Genomic DNA, 24,667 nt, shown 5'->3' on the forward strand with positions numbered 1-24,667 from the left:
TTTGTGAGAAACAGTAGAAAACCTAAATAAATATTGTGAAGTAAAAACAATTCTTTTTTCTAAATAAATTATCTTCATTGTAAAGTTAATGTCAGAAACAACAACCACAAAAACAATCTCTCAACTAAAGCATTATAGTAATTTGGATTAAGTTAATATGTATCTCCAACCATACACTAGCATTTATTACTTCAAAAGAAAAGGATGGATTTATCTTTTAAAAGGTTTTTATTTAAAACAAATGCATGTTATGTCATTAGGCCTCCCTAATCTCCACAGAGGTCGTTATCCAAATGAGAAACTTTAGGTCTGCTACTAGCCTCAAGTTCATGAAAGGCCAGATGGAATCTTTTTCATGACATACTAATTTCCTAATTTTATTTATTTCAGGGGAAAGTTCCTTTAATCTGAGATTTAACAAAGTAAATAAACATTAAAAAAATTAGGAAGCAGGAAAAGTTATCAGTAATAATAAATAGGAATTACTTATTCTGCTTTTTGGCCATTTAAATTTATATATATATATATATATTTTTTTAATTTTATTTATTTTGAGAGAGAGAGAAAGAGAGAGAGAGAGAGAGAACTCATGTGTGCATGTATGAGCAGGGAAGGGACAGAGAGAGAGGGAGAGAATACCCTAAGCAGGCTCCACACGGACAGCCACAGAGCCCGATGTGGCGCTCGATTTCACCAACTGCAAGATCATGAACTGAGCTGAAATCAAGACTTGGACACTTAACCAACTGAGCCACCTAGGTGCCCCTACATCTTCTTTTTGTTCATAATCCTGTGGATTAATTTCAAAATCTCCTAGACCACAAATAACAAACATGGGTTCCCTAAAGTGTCTTTCCCCCTCTCTGAGCTAATAGTTGTCTTCAGAACTATGAGTTTTTCTCATTCCTTTAGGGATAAATAATCTCAACTTCTTTGTTGCTCCCATAGTTTTTTGTACACCCTTGAACCAAAAAAAGAAAAAAAAGAGCACATGTCATAATTAAGTATTTACACAACTGTTTGCTCCACTAGACTATGAATTCCTGGAAGGTAGGACATTGTTAATACACCCAGCATAAGACTAGCATGGGGTAGACAGTCAATAAATATTTGCTGAGTTGAACTGAAATCAGACTACAAGATCTTATACTATCAATATTCTTTGTATTGCTAATATTAATAGTTATCACTATTCTGGGCTAATTACACATCACAGATTAGATGTGCTAGATCCTCTGTATTCAATGATAACAACTTCTACCAGGGATTACATAGCATGGGAATTCTGCTAACATTGCTTAACATTTCTCCTTCTAACCGGAATTTAGTTTCACACATTTGGTAACCTTCAGCATTAGCCATCTTGATGGGATTTTGTCACTGGGGTTGAACTCCCTCAGATTGTATATTTCTATTGCCCCAGCACTTTGTAGGCACTAATGTACTCATTTCATGTGTATTTATTATTATGACAATTCTACCATATGCCAGTCTTCCTGACTGAATACCTGTCAGGCCCTGGCAACTAAGAGCTCAAAGAATGCAATTAATCTGCAAAATCACATGCATTTATCTTGAATCTCAACGTAGCAAAATAAGTCTTATCGCATACAATTATAGTTTATGAAAAATATATGTTTAACCTAAACATAAAAGAGTGTTTCTACATGTCAAAGCTTGTTCCAATGAAAAGCAGACTTCGTCATATTTGACTCAGATTATTTAACCAAGTGTTTGATAATTACAGGAATAGTTTTGCTGAAAATATCCTAACTATTAAATATATGATCAATGAAAAACTTCTAAGATTCCATATAGCAGTGGCCTAGAAAGGAGCCAAATGCTACTTCTTTAAAAATTTTTTTTAAATTTTTAATGTTTATTTTTGAGAGAGAGAGAGAGAGATAGCATGAGCAGGGGAAGGGCAGAGAAAGAGAGAGGGAGACACAGAATGTGAAGCAGGCTCCAGGCTCTGAGCTGTCAATACAGACAGCTTGAACCCACAAACAGTGAGATCAGGACCTGAGCTGAAGTTGGCCGCTTAACCGACTGTGCCACCCAGGCGCCCCCAAATGCTACTTCTTGATTGAAGAAAAATAAGCCAGAGTTTCTGTACTTTTTCCAATTTGACCTCAATCTATAATTATGGATATAGGAGATACCACTTTTCCCAAAGCCCTTTATGTTATAAACATTGAATCATGTTTTGGTCCTACTTAAATTAAATTAGATCTCTAAGGCTGTATACAGGATAATTTTAACACAAATTCTTGGCTAAAATCGTTTTATTTCTCCAAAACCCCTAAGAACATGAAAAATTCTAACTTTTCCTTCTGTGGGTTAAGAAGTATATTAATCCAATACTTTCAAATTGATTATTTGAAACTATTTTCTAAGTGGTTTTTGGACAAAAGTCAATAATAGAAAAGAAAGACTCTAAAGAAGAACAGATATGAGCACTCAGTGCAGCCATAATGAGCACTGACTATGTGCAAAGCACTGTGTTAGGGTAGGGAAACTAAAAGATGCTTCACACATTAAGCATTTCCGAAAGTGTTTTGGAATCCAGTTTTTTTCTGCCAAGATTTAGACTTCTCTTGTGCCAAACTGGGCTCTGAAAAACAAAATATAAAATACAGTCTGTCTCCAAGCCACAAGTGTAGTGTATGAATCCAAATAGCATCACTATGCAGATGTTTCTTTGGTAAAGTTGAGAATCCTAAAAGTGTTTTTTGGTTCAGGATAAAATAAAAGTGACTTCACTTTAATTTCACTCACATAGTATCTGTGTATCAGCTTTGCTACATGGGTTCTTTATCTAACTGTGCCAGATTGTTAAGTCAAATAAGTTTAGAGATGCATATACACAGCTCCCCATTAAATTCATGTGACTGTCCTATATCCACTGAGTCCTCTGGTAATAATGGAAATCTGGAGGCTGCATAAACTGGGTGGTCAGGGTGAAGAGAAGTATTGTTTCCCCACCTTGTGTGTGTGTTTCAAGGAGCTAGCAAGTATCACAACTCAACACAGTAAAAAAAAAAACAAAAAAAAACAAAAAAAACCATGAAACCTAGACATACTACATGGCTCAAAGGTGAAATTTTGCTTTATGTGAGGCTTTTCAGATCCTTCTTTAACTGATAGGATGTGAATTCTTTAGATTAATAGTCTCCTCTAGAGTTTAGATCTTTTCCTTTCACCACGGACTGAGCATTGACAGAAGAAAAGAGTGATTCTGGGTTAAGGTCAGAGTGACAGGTTTCATCACTCAAGTCACAGCAGATGTACAACCCTTAACCATATATTAAAACACACTAGCTTTCTGAGCAATGGTGCATAATAAATAGGTCAATTTTTCAGTTAGAATGGTAAAGGAGGCTGACAGACACAGAGTAAGATTCAGCGACCACACTGTAAGGTTTAAATTTTGGTGGCCTTTCTTTCTCACTAAGAAGCCCAGACTTCGAGCTGGTAGAAAGAATTCTTGGTTACCTAGTGCAACCAACCACTCCTCTCATGTACAGTAAAAGAGCAAGACTATATCAGTTACCTAGTCTAATTGCATATGAAATGTCAAATTCCTTGTCTCCCATTCCATACTGCATATGGTTTCAATGAGTTTACTTTAAGGATCTTGTATCACTGGACAGATCCTTAATAGAACATTCTCTTCTTATTCCTGCAAATACTAAGATTCTGGTAGAATGTCAAGTATTTTTAGCCATATAATTACTTTAAAGATCTTTCTTGACTCTAGAGGGCTTTAGGGGTTCAATAAAATCCCTGAAGTTGTATGCAAAATGATGTGTCTATATGCAAAGAAGACATTTTTGAAGGTAAGAAGTACAAAGCATAACCGCCCCCCCCCCCCCAACAATGCCTGGCACATGGCAGGCAATTAAAAAATGTTGCGAGGGCAGGGAGGAAGAAAAATGTTGCGAGGGCAGGGAGGATCATCAGATCCTCAAAGGAATTTGTGACTCAAAGAAGGTTAAGAACTACTATTTGAGGATCAATACACCAGTAAATACCTTAGAATGGAAAAATAACTCTCAATTATCTGTGGGCAGATAATGTGACTTTCATTTTCTTCGTAATAAATTTACACAGAGTTCACTTTTAACCTTTCAAATTGGTTTTGTAATAATTGCCTGAACTGATTCCAAGGTTAAAAAAACAGTTGATAAAGTCTTGAGGTCTTCAAATTTGTTAAGATGTAAGACCTTTTCCTCCTCCACGTGGCCTGAAGTCTAGGAGAGAGCTTCAAAAACCAGACTTTGCATCCTTGGCCACAGCAAGGGTGAACCACACAGTTCAGCTTCTGTTACTGCTCTACATTAGCTTGAGAGGTAGGATTTTCAATCTTTACCATGAAATGGCCAACAGTGAGGAATTCAGTAAAGTTGGGCAACATTGTGGCCCTTTCTCAATCACCCCAAGCAGAGTATCTTCAAAGCTGGACAAAAACATCAGACATATATCCCTAATAACAAATCTAGAATTCATATAAATGATTTGGGAATTACATTAAGTACATTGTGTCTATTTCTTATCTAGATCTGTTCATTTTCTGTGCTTATTTGGTACCACAGAACACAAAATATTAAGATGTAGTCTCTGCCCTTGGTAATCTATTACTCAGGTCACTGCTTTCTCAATAGTCTAGAGAATCAATAATCAACCAATTAATGACAGAATAGTGGAAGAGAAAACATTTCACAAAATGCATTTGACCTATCTTTGTTTGAAAATTTGGCTTTCTTACTGCTATTACTTATTATGACTATGCCCAGGTATATTTCAACTGGAGCTTTGGAAAAAAATTAAAGCTTATATTTCATATGTTTTCTAATAGCCATCAAGAAAAATTGTATTAATTGCTTACTATATATGAATTGTTTACTATATATTTTGTTCTAGAAAAAGGACTGCAAAATAGATGCTACGGCTTCTCTCTGCCAGAAAACTGACTTTATTATTTTTTTCATTTTATTGTTTTTAAATTTACAGCCAAATTAGTTAGCATATAGTGCAACAATGATTTCAGGAGTAGATTCCTTAATGCCCCTTGCCCATTTAGCCCATCCCCCCTCCCACAACCCCTCCAGGAACCCTCTGTTTGTTCTCCATATTTAAGAGTCTCTTATGTTTTTGTCTCCCTCCCTGTTTTTATATTATTTTTGTTTCCCTTCCCTTATGTTCATCTGTTTTGTCTCTTAAAGTCCTCACATGAGTGAAGTCATATGATATTTGTCTTTGACTCACTAATTTCACTTAGCATAATACCCTCCAGTTCCATCCACGTAGTTGCAAATGGCAAGATTTCATTCTTTTTCATGAAATTTCATCAAATTTGATCAAATTTCATTTGATTGCTGAGTAATACTCCATTGTATATATATATACCACATCTTCTTTATCCATTTATCCATCAATGGACATTTAGGCTCTTTCCATACTTTGGCTATTGTTGATAGTGCTGCTATAAACATTGGGGTGCATAGGTCTCTTCGAAACAGCACACCTGTATCCCTTGGATAAATACCTAGTAGTGCAATTGCTGGGTCACAGGGTAGTTCTATTTTTAATTTTTTGAGGAACCTCCATACTGTTTTCCAGAGTGGCTGCACCAGCTTGCATTCCCACCAACAATGCAAAAGAGATCTTCTTTCTCTGCATCCTCCCCAACATCTGTTGTTGCCTGACTTGTTAATATTAGCCATTCTGACAGGTGTAAGGTGGTATCTCATTGTGGTTTTAATTTCTATTTCCCTGACGATGAGTGATGTTGAGCATTTTTTCATGTGTCGGTTGGCCATCTGGATGTCTTCTTTGGGAAAGTGTCTATTCATGTGTTTTGCCCATTTCTTCACTGGATTATTTGTTTTTGGGGTGTTGAGTTTGATAAGTTCTTTATAGATTTTGGATACTAACCCTTTATCTGATATGTTGCTTGCAAGTATCTTCTCCCATTCCATCAGTTGCCTTTTAGTTTTGCTGATTGTTTCCTTCACTGTGCTTTTTATTTTGATGAGGTCCCAGTAGTTCATTTTTGCTTTTGTTTCCCTTGCCTCCAGAGATGTGCTGAGTAAGAAGTTGCTGTGGCCAAGATCAAAGAGGTTTTTGCCTACTTTCTCCTCGACGATTTTGATGGCTTCCTGTCTTACATTTAGGTCTTTCATCCATTTTGAATTTATTTTTGTGTATAGTGTAAGAAAGTGGTCCAGGTCCATTCTTCTGCATGTCGCTGTCCAATTTTTCCAGCACCATTTGCTGAAGAGACTGTCTTTATTCCATTGGATATTCTTTCCTACTTTGTCAAAGATTAGTTGGCCATACATTTGTGGGTCCATTTCTGGGTTCTCTATTCTGTTCCATTGATCTGAGTGTCTGCTCTTGTGCCAGTACCATACTGTCTTGATGATTACAGCTTTGTAGTATAGCTTGAAGTCCGGGATTGTGATGCCTCCTGCTTTGGGTTTCTTTTTCAAGATTGCTTTGGCTATTTGGGGTCTTTTCTGGTTCCTTAGAAATTTTAGGATTATTCATTCTAGCTCTGTGAAGAATGCTGCTGTTATTTTGCTAGGGATTGCATTGAATATGTAGATTGCTTTGGGTAGTATCGACATTTTAACAATATTTGTCTTCCTGTCCAGGAACATGGAATCTTTTTCCATTTTTTTGTGTCTTCTTCAATTTCTTTCTATAGTTTTCAGTGTATAGATTTTTCACCTCTTTGGTTAGATTTATTCCTAGGTATCTTATGGTTTTTGGTGCAATTGTAAATGGGATCGATTCCTGGATTTCTCTTTCTGTTGCTTCATTGTTGGTGAATAGGAATGCAACCGATTTCTGTGCATTGATTTTATATCCTGCAACTTTGCTGAATTCATAAATCAGTTCTAGCAGTTTTTTTGTGGAATCTTTTGGGCTTTCCATATAGAGTATCATGTCATCTGCGAAGAGTGAAAGTCTGACCTCCTCCTGGCCGATCTGGATGCCTTTTATTTCTTTGTGTTGTCTGATTGCAGAGGCCAGAAAACTGACTTAAAAAACAACACTGAAAAGGGGAATGGAAAGCTAATTCCTTCCACTCAGGAAAAAAGATCAAGTTGTACAGGTTTTCATATATTCAGCAAAAAGAAACATTTCTTCTTTGGCCCTGTGGAGGAAGTAGATGGCCCAAGCCAGAGGAAAGGGGGCATAGCCTTCCTAACAATCTAGGCACTACAAACGCAAATTAAACTATTTCCATTACCTCAAATTACTTAAAACTTTCAGTTGAGGTCAAATTACATGAAGGCTTTGGTGTCATTTGTTTTAAAATCCTGAATATGTGTTTTAGAATAAAGATAGTGAGTTATACCAGGTTGAGGAAGCCAAGATAGAAATTGGAGAAGTGTTAGTTTAGTACTCTCATCAATTTAGAAGAAGAGATCAAGATTAGAAGAAATGGTGGTTAATCATGCCAGGATAAAAAAGAAAGGTAACCAATTATATTTAAGTATTCATTTATGTAAAGAGTCTTCTTTTATAAAATTCAATTGTTTCCACTTTTTTTTTCAATGTTTATTTATTTTTGAGAGAGAGAGAGAGAGAGAGAGAGAGCAAGCGGGGAAGGGGCAGAGAGAGAGACACAGAGAGAGAGAGACATAGAATCCGAAGCAGGCTCCAGGCTCCAAGCTGTCAGCACAGAGCTCGATGGGGGGGGGGGGGGGGGCTTGAACCCATGAACTGTGAGATCACGACTTGAGCCAAAGTTGGACACTTAACCGACTAAGCCACCCAGGTGCCTCTACGTTATGTATGACAAAAGGGACAGAACTCAAAGTGTTTTGTTTGATGAGTTTTGGCAATAATACACTCTCAGGTAAGCAGCCACCCAAAACAAGATATAAAACATTGTGATCACTTTTTCAGTCAAAAACTATAGCATTTCCACCACCAACCCCAGCAGATAAAATCATTTTCTCACTTCTATCACAATAGATTAATTTTGCCTGTTCTTAGACTTCATATGAATGGGATCATACAACATGTACTCTTTTGTAGATGGCTTCTTTTCCTCAGGATGCTTTTGAAATTCATCCATGTTATTGAACCAATCGGTAATTCATTCCTTTTTATTGCTAAGTAGTACTCCCTTATATGGATATACCAGATTTGCTTGTCCACTTACTTACTGATGAATGGACATTTGGGTTATTTCTAGATTTTTCTGGCTATTATAAATAAAATTGCTATGAACATTTGGATAAAAGTCTTTGTATGGACAATATTTTTTCATTTCTTTTAAGTAAATACTAAAGAATGGAAATTGTTGGATCATGATAATTATGTTTATAGGTCTATAAGAAATTGCTAAACCATTTTCCACAGTGGTTGACCATATTACCCTCCCACCAGCAATGTATGACAGCTTCAGATGTTCCCACATTCTTTTTTAAAAAAATTTTTTTAATGTTTATTTTTGAGAGATAGAGCACAGGAAGGGGAGGGGCAGAGAGAGAGAGAGGGAGACACAGAATCTGAAGCAGGCTCCAGGCTCTGAGCTGTCAGAGCCTGTCCCCTGGGCTTGAACTCACAAACTGTGAGATCATGACCTGAGCCAAGTCGGACGCTTAATCGACTGAGCCACCCAGGCCCCCTGACTGTTCCACATTCTTATTAACATTTAGGTAATGTCAGTTATTAAATTTTGGCCATTCTACTAAGTTCTGTGGTATTTTCATGCTAGTTTTCATTTGCATATCCATCCAATGTGCGATAAACATATGAAAAAGTGCTCAACACAATTAATTACGGCAAAATGCAGATTAAAACCACAATGAGATATCACTTCAGAACTCCCAGAATAGCTCAAGTTAAAAGGAACAATATCAAGTGTTGACAACGATATGAAGCAATTAGAACTCTTATACATTACTGGAAAGAGAATAAACAGGCGTGCAACTTTAGAAAACTGTTCAGCATTATCTATTAAAACTAACAAACCTCTGTACTACATATAAGTGGTTGCTAAAAACGCAAAACAATTAAGTGCATATACCTACTTGAAAACCATGGTCCAGAATGTTCCTGGCAACTTTATTCACAATAGTTTAAAACTAGAAATAATTCAGACAACCCACCAACAGGAGAATAAATTAACAGATTGCAATATTCTGATGCTATAGAATACTATATAGCAATAAAAAGCAATAAGCTATTGCTACAACATAGTTACTTAGAAGTTTCTGGTAATTATTGTTGAGCATCTCTTTATTGGCTACTTATAGATCTTCTTTTGTAAAATGTCTGTTAAAAATATTGCCAATTTTTAAATTGGGTTCTTTTCTTCCTATTACTGAGTTCTTAGAATTATTTACATATTCTGGATATAAATATTATGTCAGATATATGAAGTGAGAATATTTTTTCCCTGTCTGTGGCTTGCCTTTTCATTCTCTGAAAGGTATCTTTAGGGGGCACCTAGGTGGCTCAGTTGGTTGAGTGTCTGACTCTTTCGGCTCAGGTCATGATCTCATGGTTTGTGGGACTGAACCTCACATCGGACTCTGCACTGTTAGCCTCTGCTTGGGATTCTCTCTCCCCCTCTCTGCCCCTCCCCCATTCTCTTTCTCTCTCTCTCTCAAAATAAATAAAGAAAAAAATTTTTAAAGGTATCTTTAGAAGAGCAGAAGGTTTTTTTTTTGTTTGTTTTTGTTTTTGTTGTTACAGTTGTTTTGTTTTTTTTTGTTTTTTTTTTTTTAAAGGGGAAGGCAGATAGGTGGCTCAGTCAGTTAAGCATTTGACTCTTTGACTCTTGATTTCAGCTCAGGTCATGATCTCACAGTGGTGAGACTGTTTAGGATTCCCTCTCTCCTCCCTTGCTCTCCACCCTGCACCCAATGTCCCCTTGCCTGCTTGCTTGCATGCACAAGCTCTCTCTAAAAAACAAACAAAAAACCCTGAAGTTTTTGATTTGATAAAATTTCTCCTTTTGATGGGGAACAACTTATCATTTTTTTTCTTTTATGGTAAATGCTTACAAGATTTAATTTAAATCTAGTGTTTGGTAATACTACCTGTTTTTAACTGTTGTTGATAAAGTCTTACAGATTTGGTTGCTTACACAAACATGGAAAAAGATTTCTTATTTAATTCTCAGATAAAGTGTCTATAGCATAAGCATTACTGTTTAAGCCATGTGATTGTGATTTAACAGGGCCACTGGAAAATAGCAACATGACCTATTTTCATATATCCTAACTTTGGTGTAATGAATAAACTTCTTTTTTTGGGGAGGGGGGTGCATTTTAAAAAGGTGATTTTATTAAAGCACAGGGATAGGACCTGTGGACAGAAAGAGCTGCCGTGAATAAACTTCTTAAATATCAAATCAGAATGCCTCAATAAAACAAATTTGAAGGAAACATTCTTTTTCTTTAAATGTTTATTTATTTTTAAGAGAAAGAGAGAGACAGAGTAGGAGCAGGAGAGGGGCAGAGAGAGAAGGAAAAACTGAATCAGAAGTAGGCTCCAGGCTCTTAGCTATCAGCACAGAGCCCAGTACGGGGCTCAAACTCACAAACCGTGAGATCATGACCCGAGCTGAAGTTGAACATTCAACCGAATGGGCCACCCAGGCGCCCCTGAAGGAAACATTCTGTAAAATGTTTTTTAAAACTTAAAGTTTCATAAAGAACATTCACATAAGATTAAATTAACATTTTCCCACATTATATATCTCTTCCTAGAACTGTTAAATTTCTCAAGATGAGAATGCATGAATTTTCACAACTTGCAATAATTTCTAGAAACTTTTAGGTAAATGTTACTACTATCTATATAAAATCAACCTTGAGGAGCAGAGGAATTCCTATGTAAGCTGCTGAAATTATTTAGTATTTTGAGTTTCTATCCAGGAACCACACAGAGCTTTAAGTTATGTTTATTGGCTGTTGGATAATGCCCCAAAAGAAAAAAGATTGAAGAAATAGTTGTGAAATTGTTGGTTAAGCTTTATTGGTTGCCTTGAATAAAGAAATCTAATAAAAACTCATTGCAAATATTTAACTGTGCACACTTAATGCCAGGAATTAAGGAGAGTGGAAGGATATCTTGTCACGTAGGAGCTTGCTAATGGAGAAACTAAGACCAATATCTATAAGGTAAAATATAAGTACTAGTAAGTGCCTGCTCCATATTTCCAGCTCAGCATTTAGCATATTATTTTGAACACTTATATTTATATGTCCGTCTTGTGTGCTAGGATAGTAAACTATAAGAGGGAAGGGATGTGCCTTATTCATTAATGAACTCTTGAAATCCAGCATTGATCCATCACTATCAACAGACAAGTGCTCAATAAGCACCTAAACAAATCAAAGTATATGTTGCAGCAAGAAATCACAGCTAGACACAGGAATTATAAAAACAGTAGGGAGAGGTCAAGTTTCACTTGGGTTTTGAAATATGAGTAGAATTTATATGGTAGAGATTGGTCAGGGTAAGGGAGAGAATTCAAGGAGAAAAAATAAGAAACATGTTTAAAAACATGGAGATAAGAAATTAAAGAATATTCTGGGAAAAACATATGTTGTGTTTGGTTACAACAGAAAACAAGTGTAGTAGAATAATGGTAGACTTGGCCAGACAGGTAAACCGGGACCTGACTATAGTAAGGCTTAAACACCTTGTGAAAATGTTTTCTTGGTAGGCATTTAAGATTTTGAGCAGGAAAATGACTTGATCAGACTTATGCTTTAGGAAGATAAATCTAACAGTGGTTTTGCATGGAGGGGATAATAAGCCAGCTGCAAATTATAAGGCTAATGTTATATCATCCTTTTTATATGTTCCTGGGCCCAATTTGCTAGTATTTCTTTTTACTATGGTAAAACATAAATAACATTAAGCCTACCATTTTAACCATATTTAATTACATAGTTCAGTGCATTATGTACATTCATGATATTGTGCAACCATCAGCACTATCCACCTCCAGAACTTTTTCATCATCCCAAACCAAAACCCTGTACCTGTTAAACACTAACTCTCCATTCCCTCCTCTCCAGCCCCCTGGTAACCACTATTCTGCTTTCTGTCACTATGAATTTAACTCTACTAGGTACTTCATACAAGTGGAATCATACAGTATTTGTCCTTTTGTGTATGGCTTATTTCACTTAGAATAAAGTCTTAAAGGTTCAACCATGTTGTAGCACGTATCAGAATTTCATTCCTTTTGGGGAACCTGGGTACTCAGTCAGTTAAGCGTCCTACTTCAGCTCAGGTCATGATCTCATGGTTCATGGGTTCGAGCCCCGCATCAGGCTCTGTGCTGATAGCTCAGAGCCTAGAGCCTGCTTCGGATTCTGTGTCTCCCTCTCTCTCTGCCCCTCTCTGCTCATGCACTGACTCTGTCTCTCAGAAATAAATAAACATTAAAAAACTTTTTTTTAAAAATTAAAATTCTGCAACTTACATTAAAAAAAAAAAAAGAATAATTTCAGAGCCACCTGGGTGGCTCAGTGGGTTAAGCGTCCAACTTCGGCTTGGGTCATGATCTCACTATTTGTGAGTTCGAGTCCCGCTTCAGCTTCTGTGCTGACAGCTCAGAGCCTAGAGTCTGTTTCAGACTCTGTGTCTCCTCTCTCTGCCCCTCCTCTGCTCACGCTCTCTTTCTCTATCAAGTAACTGATAGTGTTGCCCAGGTTTCTATATCCTTGCTGTTTTCTGTCCATTTGTTCTATCAATTATAGAAAGTGGAGTACTGAAGTCTTCCAAGTATATTTGCAAGGTTTGATTTCTCCTTTTATTTCTATTACTTTTGCTTCACATATTTGGAAGCTCTGTTATTAGGTGTATGTTAATGATTGTCATGTGTTTTGGATAAACTGACCTTTTTATCATTATATCATGTCCATCTTTATCCCTGGTAATTTTCTTTGTTCTGATGTTTACTTTGTCTGATATTAAAATAGTCACTCTAGCTTTCTTTTAATTAGTATTTGCCTGGTATATCTTTCTCTATTCTTTTACCTTTAATTTATCTACATCATTACATTTAAAAAGGGTTTTTTAATAAGCAGCATAGTGTCGGGTCATGATTTTTTTACCCAATTGGACAATCTCTTTTAATTAGTATGTTTAAATCATTTATATTTAGTATGCTTAATATAGTTAGATTTAGATCTACTGTTTTGTTTCATGTTTATCCTTCCTGTTTGGTTCTGATGTTACTTCCATTCTTGCCTACTTTTGTATTACTTGAAATGTTTTTAGTATTCTATTTTAATTTACCTATTGGCATCTATATCTGTTTGTATTTTTTTAGTGGTTGCTCTAGGGATCACAATACACACACTTAACTTTTCACAGTCTACTACATTTTTCATTTTACGATTTCAAGTAAACAGAAAGGCTTTGCAACTATATAGGTCCCCTTGCCCTCCCCCTTTATATTATAGTTGTCACACATATCACATCTACATACAATAACTCCCCCCCCCCGACAACATTATAACTTTTGCTTTTAATAATCCTGCGCATTTTAAAGATCTAGAGAGAAGGAAAAGTACTTTTTATTTACCCATATATTTACTACATATATTGCTCTTCCTAAGGCACATTACAGTTCCAACTTTCCCTGTGGTATCATTTCCCTTCAGTCTAAAGAATTTCTTTTAGCATTTATTTTAGAACAGGTTAGCTGACAAAAAATTCTTTTAATTTTTCTTTATCTGATGTCTTTAATTTCACCTTAATTCTTAGGGGACATTTTCACTGGGGAGAGAATTCGAAGTTGACATTTCTTTCATTTCAGCACTTTGAAATGTTGCCCCACTGTCTTCCAGGCTCTGTGGTTTCTTAAGAGAAATCTATAGTCATTCAAAACATTATTCCTCCATATGTACCATTTTCCTCTGGTTGCTTTCATGATTTTTTAAACTCTGCTTTTCAGCAGTTTGGTTATGATTAAGAGGCACAGTTTCCTTTGGGCTTATCCTGTTTGGGGTTCAGTGAGTTTCTTGACTCCATATATTTGTGTCTCACCAAGTTTGGAAAGTTTTCAGTCATTATTTCTTCAAAAACTTTTCTACAGCAGTCTTTTTCTTCTTTCATGGTACTCCAGTGACACAAGTTCAGACCCTTTAATATTGTCCTATAGGTTTCTGAGGCCCTGTTTTGTTTTCATCTGTTTCCTCTATATCTTCAGGTTGGTGATTTCTACTGATCTATCTTTGAAGCTGCTGACTCTTCATTCCTATTCTGCTATATCTCTATTCTGCTATTAAGACCATCCAGTGAATACTGTATTATTAAGTTCCAAATTTTCCATCTGGTTTGTTTTTATATCTATTTCTCTGCTGAGAATTTCTCTTTACATTCTTTTTAAGAGTATTTAGTTTGGGGGCACCTGGGTGGCTCAGTGGGTTAAGCGTCCAACTCTTGATTTTGGCTCAGGTCATGATTTCACAGTTCACAGGATGAAGCCTGGCCTCAGGCTCTGTGCTGTCAGTGTGAAACCTGGTTGGGATTTTCTCTATTATCTCTCTCCCCCTCATCCCCATGCTCTTGCTCTCTCAAAATAGATAAATAAATAAACATTAAAAAATCAGTTTTACCTCATGGATCATAGCAATAATAACTATCTTAAAGCCACTGTCTTATAATTCCAACATCTATATCATCTCAGGGTAGGCATCTGTAGATTGGCTTTTCCCTTGAGAATTGATCAGATTTTCCTGTTTCTTTTGCATGATTAGCAATTTTGGATTGTACCAAATGTCCAACATTTTGGTTACATTGTGAGACTCTAAAAACTCTTAAAACCCCCCAGAGAATGTTTATTTTGTTTGAGAAGGTGATCAACTCTTTTAGGGTTAGATAGGAAGTTCTGTCTTGCCTTTTGTGGGCCATGGTTCTTATGTCCGTTCCATTTCAAAGCTGTGTACTACTCAGGTGTTAGTCTAAAACTTGGATGGTGATTTATATTGTAGGTGAGTTCTCAAAGCCTTTGCTGTTTCTTTGTCTTTGTTACATGTATGTGAACCTCAGAGGTGAGACCAGGACATGTGTCCATTTATAATCAGAATTAGGAGATTTTCTTATTCAGCTTTCTCCTCTACAGTCTCCCCAACTTTTGAGCTCTCAGGGACCCTTTCCCCAGTCCTCTGGCTATAAAGTCAGGATATCTGTCAAAGTTTTAGCTTATCACAGTCAGCTAGTCTATATAGGTTGGGATGTTCACAGGTAAAGCAAAAGAAAGATAAAAATATATAGTGGGAATTCTTCCCCATCTTTAGACCACAGGGGTCCTGGTTTCCAGTTCCCGTGGCAGAGACAGGCTGTTTTTTTGGAATCTTTAGGTGACTGTGCCACCACCATCACTGCCACAGTGGCAGTTCAGCTTTGCGCTGCAATTGGCTTCAGGGTAGGGCTAGGAGAGGAAAAAAAGGGGGACTGAGGGAGATTCTTTTCATGCTTTGTAGCTTACAGGAGTCCACTTCTCCAGTTCTGAAACTAAAAAAGGAGTTTCTCCTAGTTTTTGTTGTTCTTGTCCATAGTTCTGCAACTTGGCCCACTCTTGAGTCACCATCAGGAGATAAAGAATGAATAAAATCCAGAAATTCACCACCATACTGGTTGTTCTTTAAGCTTTGATTTCCCTCCCCAATATGTCTGTTGTTTACTTGCAGAATCTTCACTTGTTGCTTTTTGTATTTAGGACTTTTAGTTCTGTTTAGATGTGAGAGAGATGTCTCATAGTGAACTTACATTTTGGCTGCTGCTGGAAGCTTTGGTCATAAGGAGTTATAACATACCCCCAAGTAACAGATAATGCCTGAACCAGAATGGATGTGGGAAGGGAAGGGAAGAGAAAACAGGAGAACCACTACTGAACTAGGGCTTAGCAACTGTCTGAGAAAGCTTCAGTTTACTTTACTATTACCAAACATGCTACAATACAATTCATATGAATATTTAGCTTTACAAATAATCTATTAGTACAAATGAGCACTAGAAGTCCTCTGACCTGTAGCTAAGGAAGTTATACATTTGGGGATATACATAAGTTTTATTCTTGAGTAAATTTTCCTATACAAATAATGCTATACATGCTAGTGCTATATTTCATATGTGCATCATTATAATGTTAGTGTGCTATTCTTCAGTATGTGTACACTGGGCTAAAAAGACTCTTGTGAGTTGACTCAGAAATCTAACCAACTAAAATATTATTTTTATGAATGCATCCTGATATCCAGTTTTTTAAAGTTTTAATTTTTTTATTTGGAGAGAGAGAGAATGCGCATGAGCAGGGGAGGAGCAGAGAGAGGGACAGAGAAAATCCCAGGCATGTTCCATGCTGTCAGTGAGAAGCCTGATGCAGGGCTCGAACCAATGAACTGTGAGATCATGACCTGAGATGAAATCAAGAGTCGGATACTTAACCAACTGAGCCACCCAGACACCCCCTGATATCCAATTTTTTAAAAATGTTAATCATTATCAAAATAATACATGTACATAATTTAAAGTCATATACTATAAGGTTTATAATAACAAATAGCAGAACTCTTCTTTAGCCATCACATTCTTTATTACTGTACCTCCAAAGCCACCTTAATTATATACATGACAATTATTACCGCTCTCCATTTATTTCTCATCTAACTTTTCTTGAGGCATTTAAACTTCTTTTTCTATATGTTGTATATACACTACTTCCTGATTTTTAAAAATTCATTGACGATTTAGTTTTCTTATAATACACACACTCTTACATATAAACACACTTTCCCCCATCCTTCCAATAAGTATAAAACCATTCTACAGTCTGTTTATAATTTAGTTATTATAACTTGCAAAGCCATATAGTGTACTATAATTACATTTCCTTTCTTTTACAATATTTTGTTTTCCCAGGAATTAAGAATTGCCTCCTTTTGTTGTACTTTTCCCTCCCTCTCTCGGTTTTCAATGTTTTTACAGCCTCCCAAACTTTCTTAACAAAAAACTATAAATGTCCCAATAGATTCAAAGTATTAGCTGTAAAGTTTTTCCTGGATACCCTTCCTGAAGCCCTTTATTCTTATACTTTAATTTAAACTGACTGATCTTTAGTTGCACAGGGTTCATTATGGGATTCCTTTTTACCACTGTTGTTAGAATTCCTTTACCTCCATCCAGTGTTTGGATTCCCTTTTTCTTGAATGGTTTATGTATCAGTCACAGCAGGCCAAATTCTGCTTCAGTAACAAATGACCCCCAAATCTCAATGGTTTACAATGATAAAGATTTATTTCATATACACATTACATGTCCATCATGGGTCACTTTTACCTCTGTACCACAAATTATCCTCACTCTAGGATCCAGGCTGACAGAGCAGCCTCTGCATAGAACATTGCTGGTCATCAGAAGGAAAAGAGACATGGTGAATCATGAACCTGTTCTTAAAGTATCTGCTCAGAAGTGACACAAGCCACTTCTATCCACATTTTACTGGCCAAAGCAATTCATATAGCCATACGTGAGTTCAACAGGGTCACTACATATCCTCCAGGATGGTGGGTCATAGGGGTAAGAACCAAATCATGTAGTCAAGTCTGACACCAGCAGAGCAGAGATATATAAACTTTTGCAGGGAAGCAAAGTTAATAATTGTGAATAGTAAAAATATCATAGCATATCTTCCTCTTTCTTGTTTATTTCATCTTTTATGTGAAATGCATCCCCTGCCCTTGTGGATTTAAGTCTTTTTGATTTCTTTGTTGTTATTTCAATAGTTATAGGAGAACCATAGGAATGTGTTCAACATGCCATGTCATCTACTAACCAATTAGTTTAAAAGGGCACTGCTAGGACATGGCATGTTTGAAAGAGGAGGACTGCCCATATATTATCTTTTTCATTTAGTGTACCATTTTCCATTATTTATATCAGTTTTTATCAGATCCTACAAATGTCAATAAAGGATTTGAACTGTGTTTCTTTCTGAATACAAAACTATCCAATATGGTAAATTCCCTTAAAACTGAGGAGGAGGTTCTAAAACAACTTTGATCTTAAATATCTTGATTTTGCTTTTATCATTTTCTCTAAGCTCCAGGCTTATGTCTGCAATGAAATCAAGCAGCTCAAAAGAATCTTGTTCTAATCCTGTAGCCACACACAATGATACATTCAACATGTTGGTCTAATTCTGAAATCTACCTGCCAGTGCTGTCTCTAATGTAGACATTACGATATATTTGGGAAAATACAGTCTTTTTTAGGTGTACGATGGAAAACACAGTAAATGGTTGCTAAAGGATTATAATATAAAAGAAATGGTCAAATTCAGCTTTTTGATACATTATTTTTATTTGATTTTCTCCTTTCTAATAGCTGAGATACAAGAGATTCTCAACTTAAAAAAAATGTTGGGGGCGCCTGGGTGGCTCAGTCAGTTAAACATCAGACTCTTGGTTTTGGCTTAGGCCCTGATCTCCTGGTTCGTGGGATCAAGCCCCATGTCCAGCTCTGTGTTGACATTGCAGAGCCTGCTTGGGATTCTCTCTTCCTCTCTCTCTGCCCCTCCCCCACTCACTCTTGCTCACTCTCAAAATAGAAAAAACTATAACAAAAACACCTTGTCTTTTATTTATATATTTTCATATTTGTATAGTAATACTGGTTTTATTTTCCTAAAGTCTTTCTTTCTCTAGTAACAGAAAGCTATTCAGAAATGGTAATTAAAAGGCATTGAAGGTCACCTGATTTGTTGTATTGGCTTTAGGTCAGTGACTAGATTTTACCAGTCACTGCTCTGTCAGCTTTTTTTTTTTTTTTTTTAATTTACATCCAAGTTAGTGAGCATATAGTGCAATAATGATTTCAGGAGTAGAACTCAGTGATTCATCCCCTAGATATAACACCCAGTACTCATCCCAACAAGTGTCTTCTTTAATGCCCCTTGCCCATTTAGCCCATCCCTCACCCAAAACCCCTCCAGCAGCCTTCAGTTTGCTCTTTGTATTTAAGTCTCTTATGTTTTGTCCTCCTCCCTGTTTTTATATTACTTTTGTTTCTCTTCCCTTATGTTCATCTGTTTTGTACCTTAATTCCACATATGAGTGAAGTCATATGATATATATATTTTTTACATTTATTTATTTTTGAGAGAGAGAGCACAAATGGGGGAGGGGCAGACAGAGAAGGAGACACTGAATCCAAAGCAGGCTCTAGTCTCCCAGCTGTCAGCACAGAGGTCAACACGGGGCTAGAACTCACAAACCATGAGATCATGACCTGAGCTAAAGTTAGATGCTTAACCCACTGAGCTACCCAAGCACCCCCATATGATATTTGTCTTTTTCTGACTAATTTCGCTTAGCATAATACACTCTAGTTTCATCCACATTGTTGCAAATGGCAAGATTTTATTCTTTTTGATTGCTGAGTAATATTCCATTATACACACACACACACACACACACACACACACACACCACATCTTCTTTATCCATTCATCAGTCGATGGACATTTGGGTTCTTTCCATACTTTGGCTATTGTCAATATCAATGCTATAAAATAAACATTGGGGTGCATGTACCGCTTTGAAACAGCACACCTAGATCCTCTGGATAACTGCTGGGTCAAAGGGTAGTTCTATTTTTAATTTTTTGAGGAACCTCCATACTGTTTTCCAGAGTGGTTGCACCAGTTAGCATTCCTACCAGCAATGCAAAAGTGTTCCTCCTTCTCAGCATCTTTGCCGACATCTGTTGCTGCCTGAGTTGTTAATTTTAGCCATTCTGACAAGCGTGAGGTGGTACCTCATTGTGGGTTTGATTTGTATTTCCCTGATGATGAGTGATATTGAGCACTTTTTCATGTATTTGTTAGCCATCTGGATGCCTTCTTTGGGAAAGTGTCTATTCATGTCTTTTGCCCATTTCTTCACTGGATTATTTGGTTTTTGGGTGTTGTGTTTGAGAGGTTCTTTATAGAGTTTGGATACTAACATTTATCTGATATGTCGTTTGCAAATATCTTCTCCCATTCTCTTGGTTGCCTTTAGTTTTGCTGATTGTTACCTTCACTGTGAAGAAGATTTTTGTCTTGATGAGGTCCTAATAGTTCATTTTTGCTTTTGTTTCCCTTGCCTCTGGAGACCTGTTGAGTAAGAAGTTGCTGAGGCCAAGATCAAAGAGGGTTTTGCCTGCTTTCTCCTCTAAGATTTTGATGGCTCCCTGTCTTACATTTAGGTCTTTCATCCATTTTGAGTTTATTTTTGTGTATGGCATAAGAAAATGGTCCAGGTTCATTCTTCTGCATGATGCTGTCCAGTTTTCCCAACCCCATTTGCTGAAGAGACTGTCTTTATTCCCATTGGGTATTCTTTCCTGCTTTGTCAAAGATTAGTTGGCCACATGTTTGTGGGTCCATTTCTGGGTTTTCTATTCTGTTCCATTGATGTATGTATCTGTTTTTGTGCCAGTACTATACTGTCTTGATGATTATAGCTTTGTAATACATCTTGAAGTCAGGAATTGTGATGCCTCCAGCCTTGAAAAACCTTGCTTTTTAAACTTTGAAGTATAAAATAAAAAGATTAAGTATTTCTTAAAAGGTAAGCTTTGCTCAAATGCATCACTGATATGTTAGTGCTTTCACTGCTTGGTCCTGGGCTTTTGAAGTTAGGCTTTCTCAGTTCAAATGTTATTTCCATCTCAAAACTGTCATGGATCCTGATAAATTACTAAATCTCTTGAATCTCAGTCTCCTCAATTTTAAACAATAAAAGAATTTCCAAGAAAAAGTCATAAGAGTCATATAACCCATTTAAAGCCTTGACATGGTACTTGGCAGACAGCAAATGCTCAGTAAATGTTTGCGGAAGAAATGAATTTCAGTCCGTAATTAACAGCTGTCTTATTTACTTTTAAAGCTTATATAGGTCAAGCCTTATTATAACGAAGTTTAAAAGCTATAAATCCTTTACTATAATAAAACCATATATTTTGTGTTTGGTCAAAATTCAAAGTTGCTTATTTATTAAACATCTTTTTTTATTAACTGAAGAAACTTTAAGATTTTTACTTCACTTTGCTCTTCTAAATTCATCCAATTCAAGGCAGGGTTAATTGTCTCCCTATGTACCATTTTTTTTTTTTTTTAATTTAATGAATCTAAAACACTCCAAGAGAAAACTCACCACAAACCTAAATCAACTTTACCTGCTGAAATGTCCAAACATGGCCTGTGACACACCTAGACCACAGTGAAATGCCAAGACCATACAGAGAAGATTCTTGATTACACAGGTCTTGGGGGATATAGAGTCTTAAAAACCATTCTTGAGTGAAGCTGGGTTCATTGTTCAAAGGACAATCTATATGACAGCAGAGAATATGTAAACCATAAGCAATCATTACATAGAGTATTTGAATTCAGAAACATTTGAGAGGTATCTGAGACTCTGAAAGCACCTGGGGTAAACTCTTCTGTGAACCTTTGATGTCAGAGACTGAAAAGGCTTTTACAAATGAACAAAAACCAAAGACTATGGCTGCAAAGGTAATTAGTACCAGATATTAAGGAGAAAATAAAAAGCAAATAAACCCAGAAAGGTAAATAGATCCATTCCCTACCATTCTTTGTTGTTTAACCGATTTCATTTCTTTCTTATGGAAATTTATTAGAAATATTTTGTTATGCATCCCAAAGGCTGCCTTCAATTTGCATTCGTGTTTAATAGTGCAGAGAACAGTACAGGTGATGTAGAAAAAGCAAAAAAAAAAAAAAAAAAGCAGAATTTATGGGTTTCTGTCAGGTCTGTCATCTCATTGAGCCTCACTTTTCTCATCTGGTGAAAATGTCTACACTACAAAATTGTGATTACAAAATATGGTAAAATAAATGAAAATGCCTAGAACAGTGCTGTTCAATGGAAATATAAGATAAACCACAAATGTGAGCCACATATGTAATATTAAATAAAAAATTAAAAGAAGCAGGTGAAATTAATTTTAATAGTATATTTTATTTAACTCAATAATTCAAAATATTATCATTTCAAAAGGTAAATCAATATAAAATTATTAATGAGATTTTTTTTACATTCTTTTTTGATAGTAAGTCTTTGCAAATCTGTGTGTATTTTATACTCACAGCACAGCTCAATTCAGACTGGCCACATGTCCAGTGCTCCATGGCTGCTTGCAGCTTGGGGAGACCCTACTAGAGAGCAGAGGCAGCTTGGGGCGACCCTACTATAAAGCCACGGCAAAGCTTAATAGGTTTATTATATCCGAACAGTATTTCTTATTAGATAAACCCTGTGGGACTTAGGAAAGCTGTTTTTTAAATCAACCACATTAAAGAGAATTTGTATTTTTATATTTTTGACATAGTATGTGATATATAATACATAATACTGTGATAAGAATTTAAAATAAAATACCATCTATACTGACTAGACCAAGTATTTATCCCAAGTAAGAGCAATCAAAAAGGATTATTATAAATCACTAAAGTCATTTATATTTATTTTTGTGGTTATTTTATTAGGATTTGAATTGTATATTAATTTGGCATAGAATCTAATAATCTAAAAAAATAAAACCTGACAGAACTATAAGCATACAAATAATTCAAATACCTATAAGCTACAATTGACTTAACTACACTCCCACCAAAGAAATAGGAGTAAAGAACAAAATTTTCCCTATATTACTATTTTTTTTACTTCACAGGACTTACCATTGGTAAGTCATGTTACAGTTTTAATGGCTTTTTTTCTCATAAGAATTTAACTGTATTCTCTAAATAATAGATGACCACCTTTCATGACAACTTAATTACATGTGAATATAAGTTAAAATACTATATTTCAAAACAATTCACTGAAGTTAAAACATTAAATATTATTTGCATTACATTCATTATTAAAATTACACTGAAGAGTATACAGTCAGCAACTTCTTGTACCTTGACCTCAAAAGCAAGGTGGCAAACGTATGGAAAACATTTCCTAACTGCAAAGTCTTTCTGCAAGTTACGCATAAAGCACAGATCATGTGCATGCACATACAATTTATATTTAAGGATGCTCTCATTTTCTGTGTATGGAGATGTTCCTGCAGTTTATATACTTTTCATCATTCTTCTCTGGGCTGCCCAATAGTTCAACACAAATGGTCAGATAAGATATAAGAGTAAAATGGAGAGAGAATATCGGATAGGTCATTGCTACCTCATTTCAAATCAGACAAGGCCTAGTTAGTTATCTAATACTACAAAGTGTTATGTAACGTTGAACATTATAAAGTGTTATGAAATTCGTAATGAGCAAAACTCTTTTGGCTTTGGTTTTTCATTTACTATATGTTCAAAAGATGGCAATTCTAGAATATAGGCCCTCTCCCTCAAACATCCTGTCAGGATGTTCAGTCAAAAGTGATACATAAGGAAAAAGTGCCACTAGCTGAATCACTAATTCTGTATCTGTACACTGCCTATGTGTCTGTCCCTCTATAGTCTCCTGACCAAGAATTCACCTCACCTAGCCCTGCTCAGGCTTAAAATCTCCAGTGGGTTCTACTACAAAGTGGTCTAACTGCAAAAGACAGGGTTCAAATACTTCCATCATCATATCACATTGTTTTCATTTAAACTTTCTCAAGGAAGAAGATATTCCCTCTCAACGGGACATGCATTTCCCAAGCTAACTGATGCTGATACTAAACACAAACACAAACACATCCACTATACAATTTAAAACACTTGGCCAAACTGCAGAAATAAAACTACCAAATGCATTAAGAAAGACTCACATCTGGCATTTCTGTAGAGAAGGAAAGGGTCCTGGAGCTGGAAATCCAGGTCTTTAGTAATGGGTTCTGTCCTGTTTTCCATGCTCAACCTATTCATAATGGTGAACCCATGCTTTGGAGAAGCAGACCTAAAAATCACAAGGGGTGGGGAGGATATCAAAAGACAAGTTATTCAACAGAAGTACACTTTTAGTAGAACTAGTATTTGAATGTCTCTCAACCTTTTTGCATATGTGTGTGTGTGTGTATATATATATATATATATATATATATATATATATATATGTATATACAGCTTTGTGCAAGCAGACTGTACACATACAAAGCAATGATTCTTTTTAAGGTTTCTTTTTTTTAATGTTTATTTATTTATTTTGAGAGGGAGAGAGAGTGAGAGAAACAGAGTGAGAGACAGAGAGAGAGAGAGCTAGCAGGGGAGAGGAGCAGAGAGAGAGAGAGAGAGAGAGAGAGAGAGAATTCTAAGCAGGTTCCATGCTCAGCACGGAGCCTGATGTGGGGTTCGATCCCATGACCTGAGCCAAAATCAAGAGTCAGACACATAACCAACTGAGTCACCCAGGTGCTCCTAAAGCAATGATTCTTTACTATTGACTAACAGAATTAATGTACTAATTTATGCACCACTTCATATGTAACACATACAGCATGACTGCCATTGCTGTTCCTTTGGCAAAATCAAGTCTTACTCATTTAGCTATGTGTGTAGAGATACCTTGTTTCCCTATTTAGGTTGTAAATTCCTTTAAGGCAGGAATATTAACCACTTTAAAAAATTACAGACACACTTTTGAAGAATCTTGATAGTTAATAGAGAATGTACATCACAATC

At 36.1% G+C, this 24,667-nt stretch overlaps 2 protein-coding genes across 37 annotated transcripts in view; one reads left to right on the forward strand and one right to left on the reverse strand.

Annotated features, from left to right (window-relative positions):
- The window catches only part of DCP1B (decapping mRNA 1B), a 58,665-nt gene that overhangs the window by 23,779 nt on the left and 10,219 nt on the right, over positions 1-24,667 (reverse strand). For both annotated transcript variants that reach the window (XM_019465033.2, XM_019465032.2), the window contains exon 3: positions 23,818-23,945. In XM_019465033.2, the coding sequence (XP_019320578.2) occupies positions 23,818-23,945 (128 nt within the window). The remainder of the gene's footprint in view (positions 1-23,817; positions 23,946-24,667) is intronic.
- CACNA1C (calcium voltage-gated channel subunit alpha1 C) overlaps positions 1-24,667 on the forward strand; it is a 752,487-nt gene that overhangs the window by 2,794 nt on the left and 725,026 nt on the right. The gene's annotated exons all lie outside the window — the stretch shown is intronic.

Source organism: Panthera pardus, unplaced genomic scaffold (assembly GCF_024362965.1).
Source record: "Panthera pardus isolate Hobbes unplaced genomic scaffold, ASM2436296v1 HiC_scaffold_6, whole genome shotgun sequence".
Taxonomy (NCBI): domain Eukaryota; kingdom Metazoa; phylum Chordata; class Mammalia; order Carnivora; family Felidae; genus Panthera; species Panthera pardus.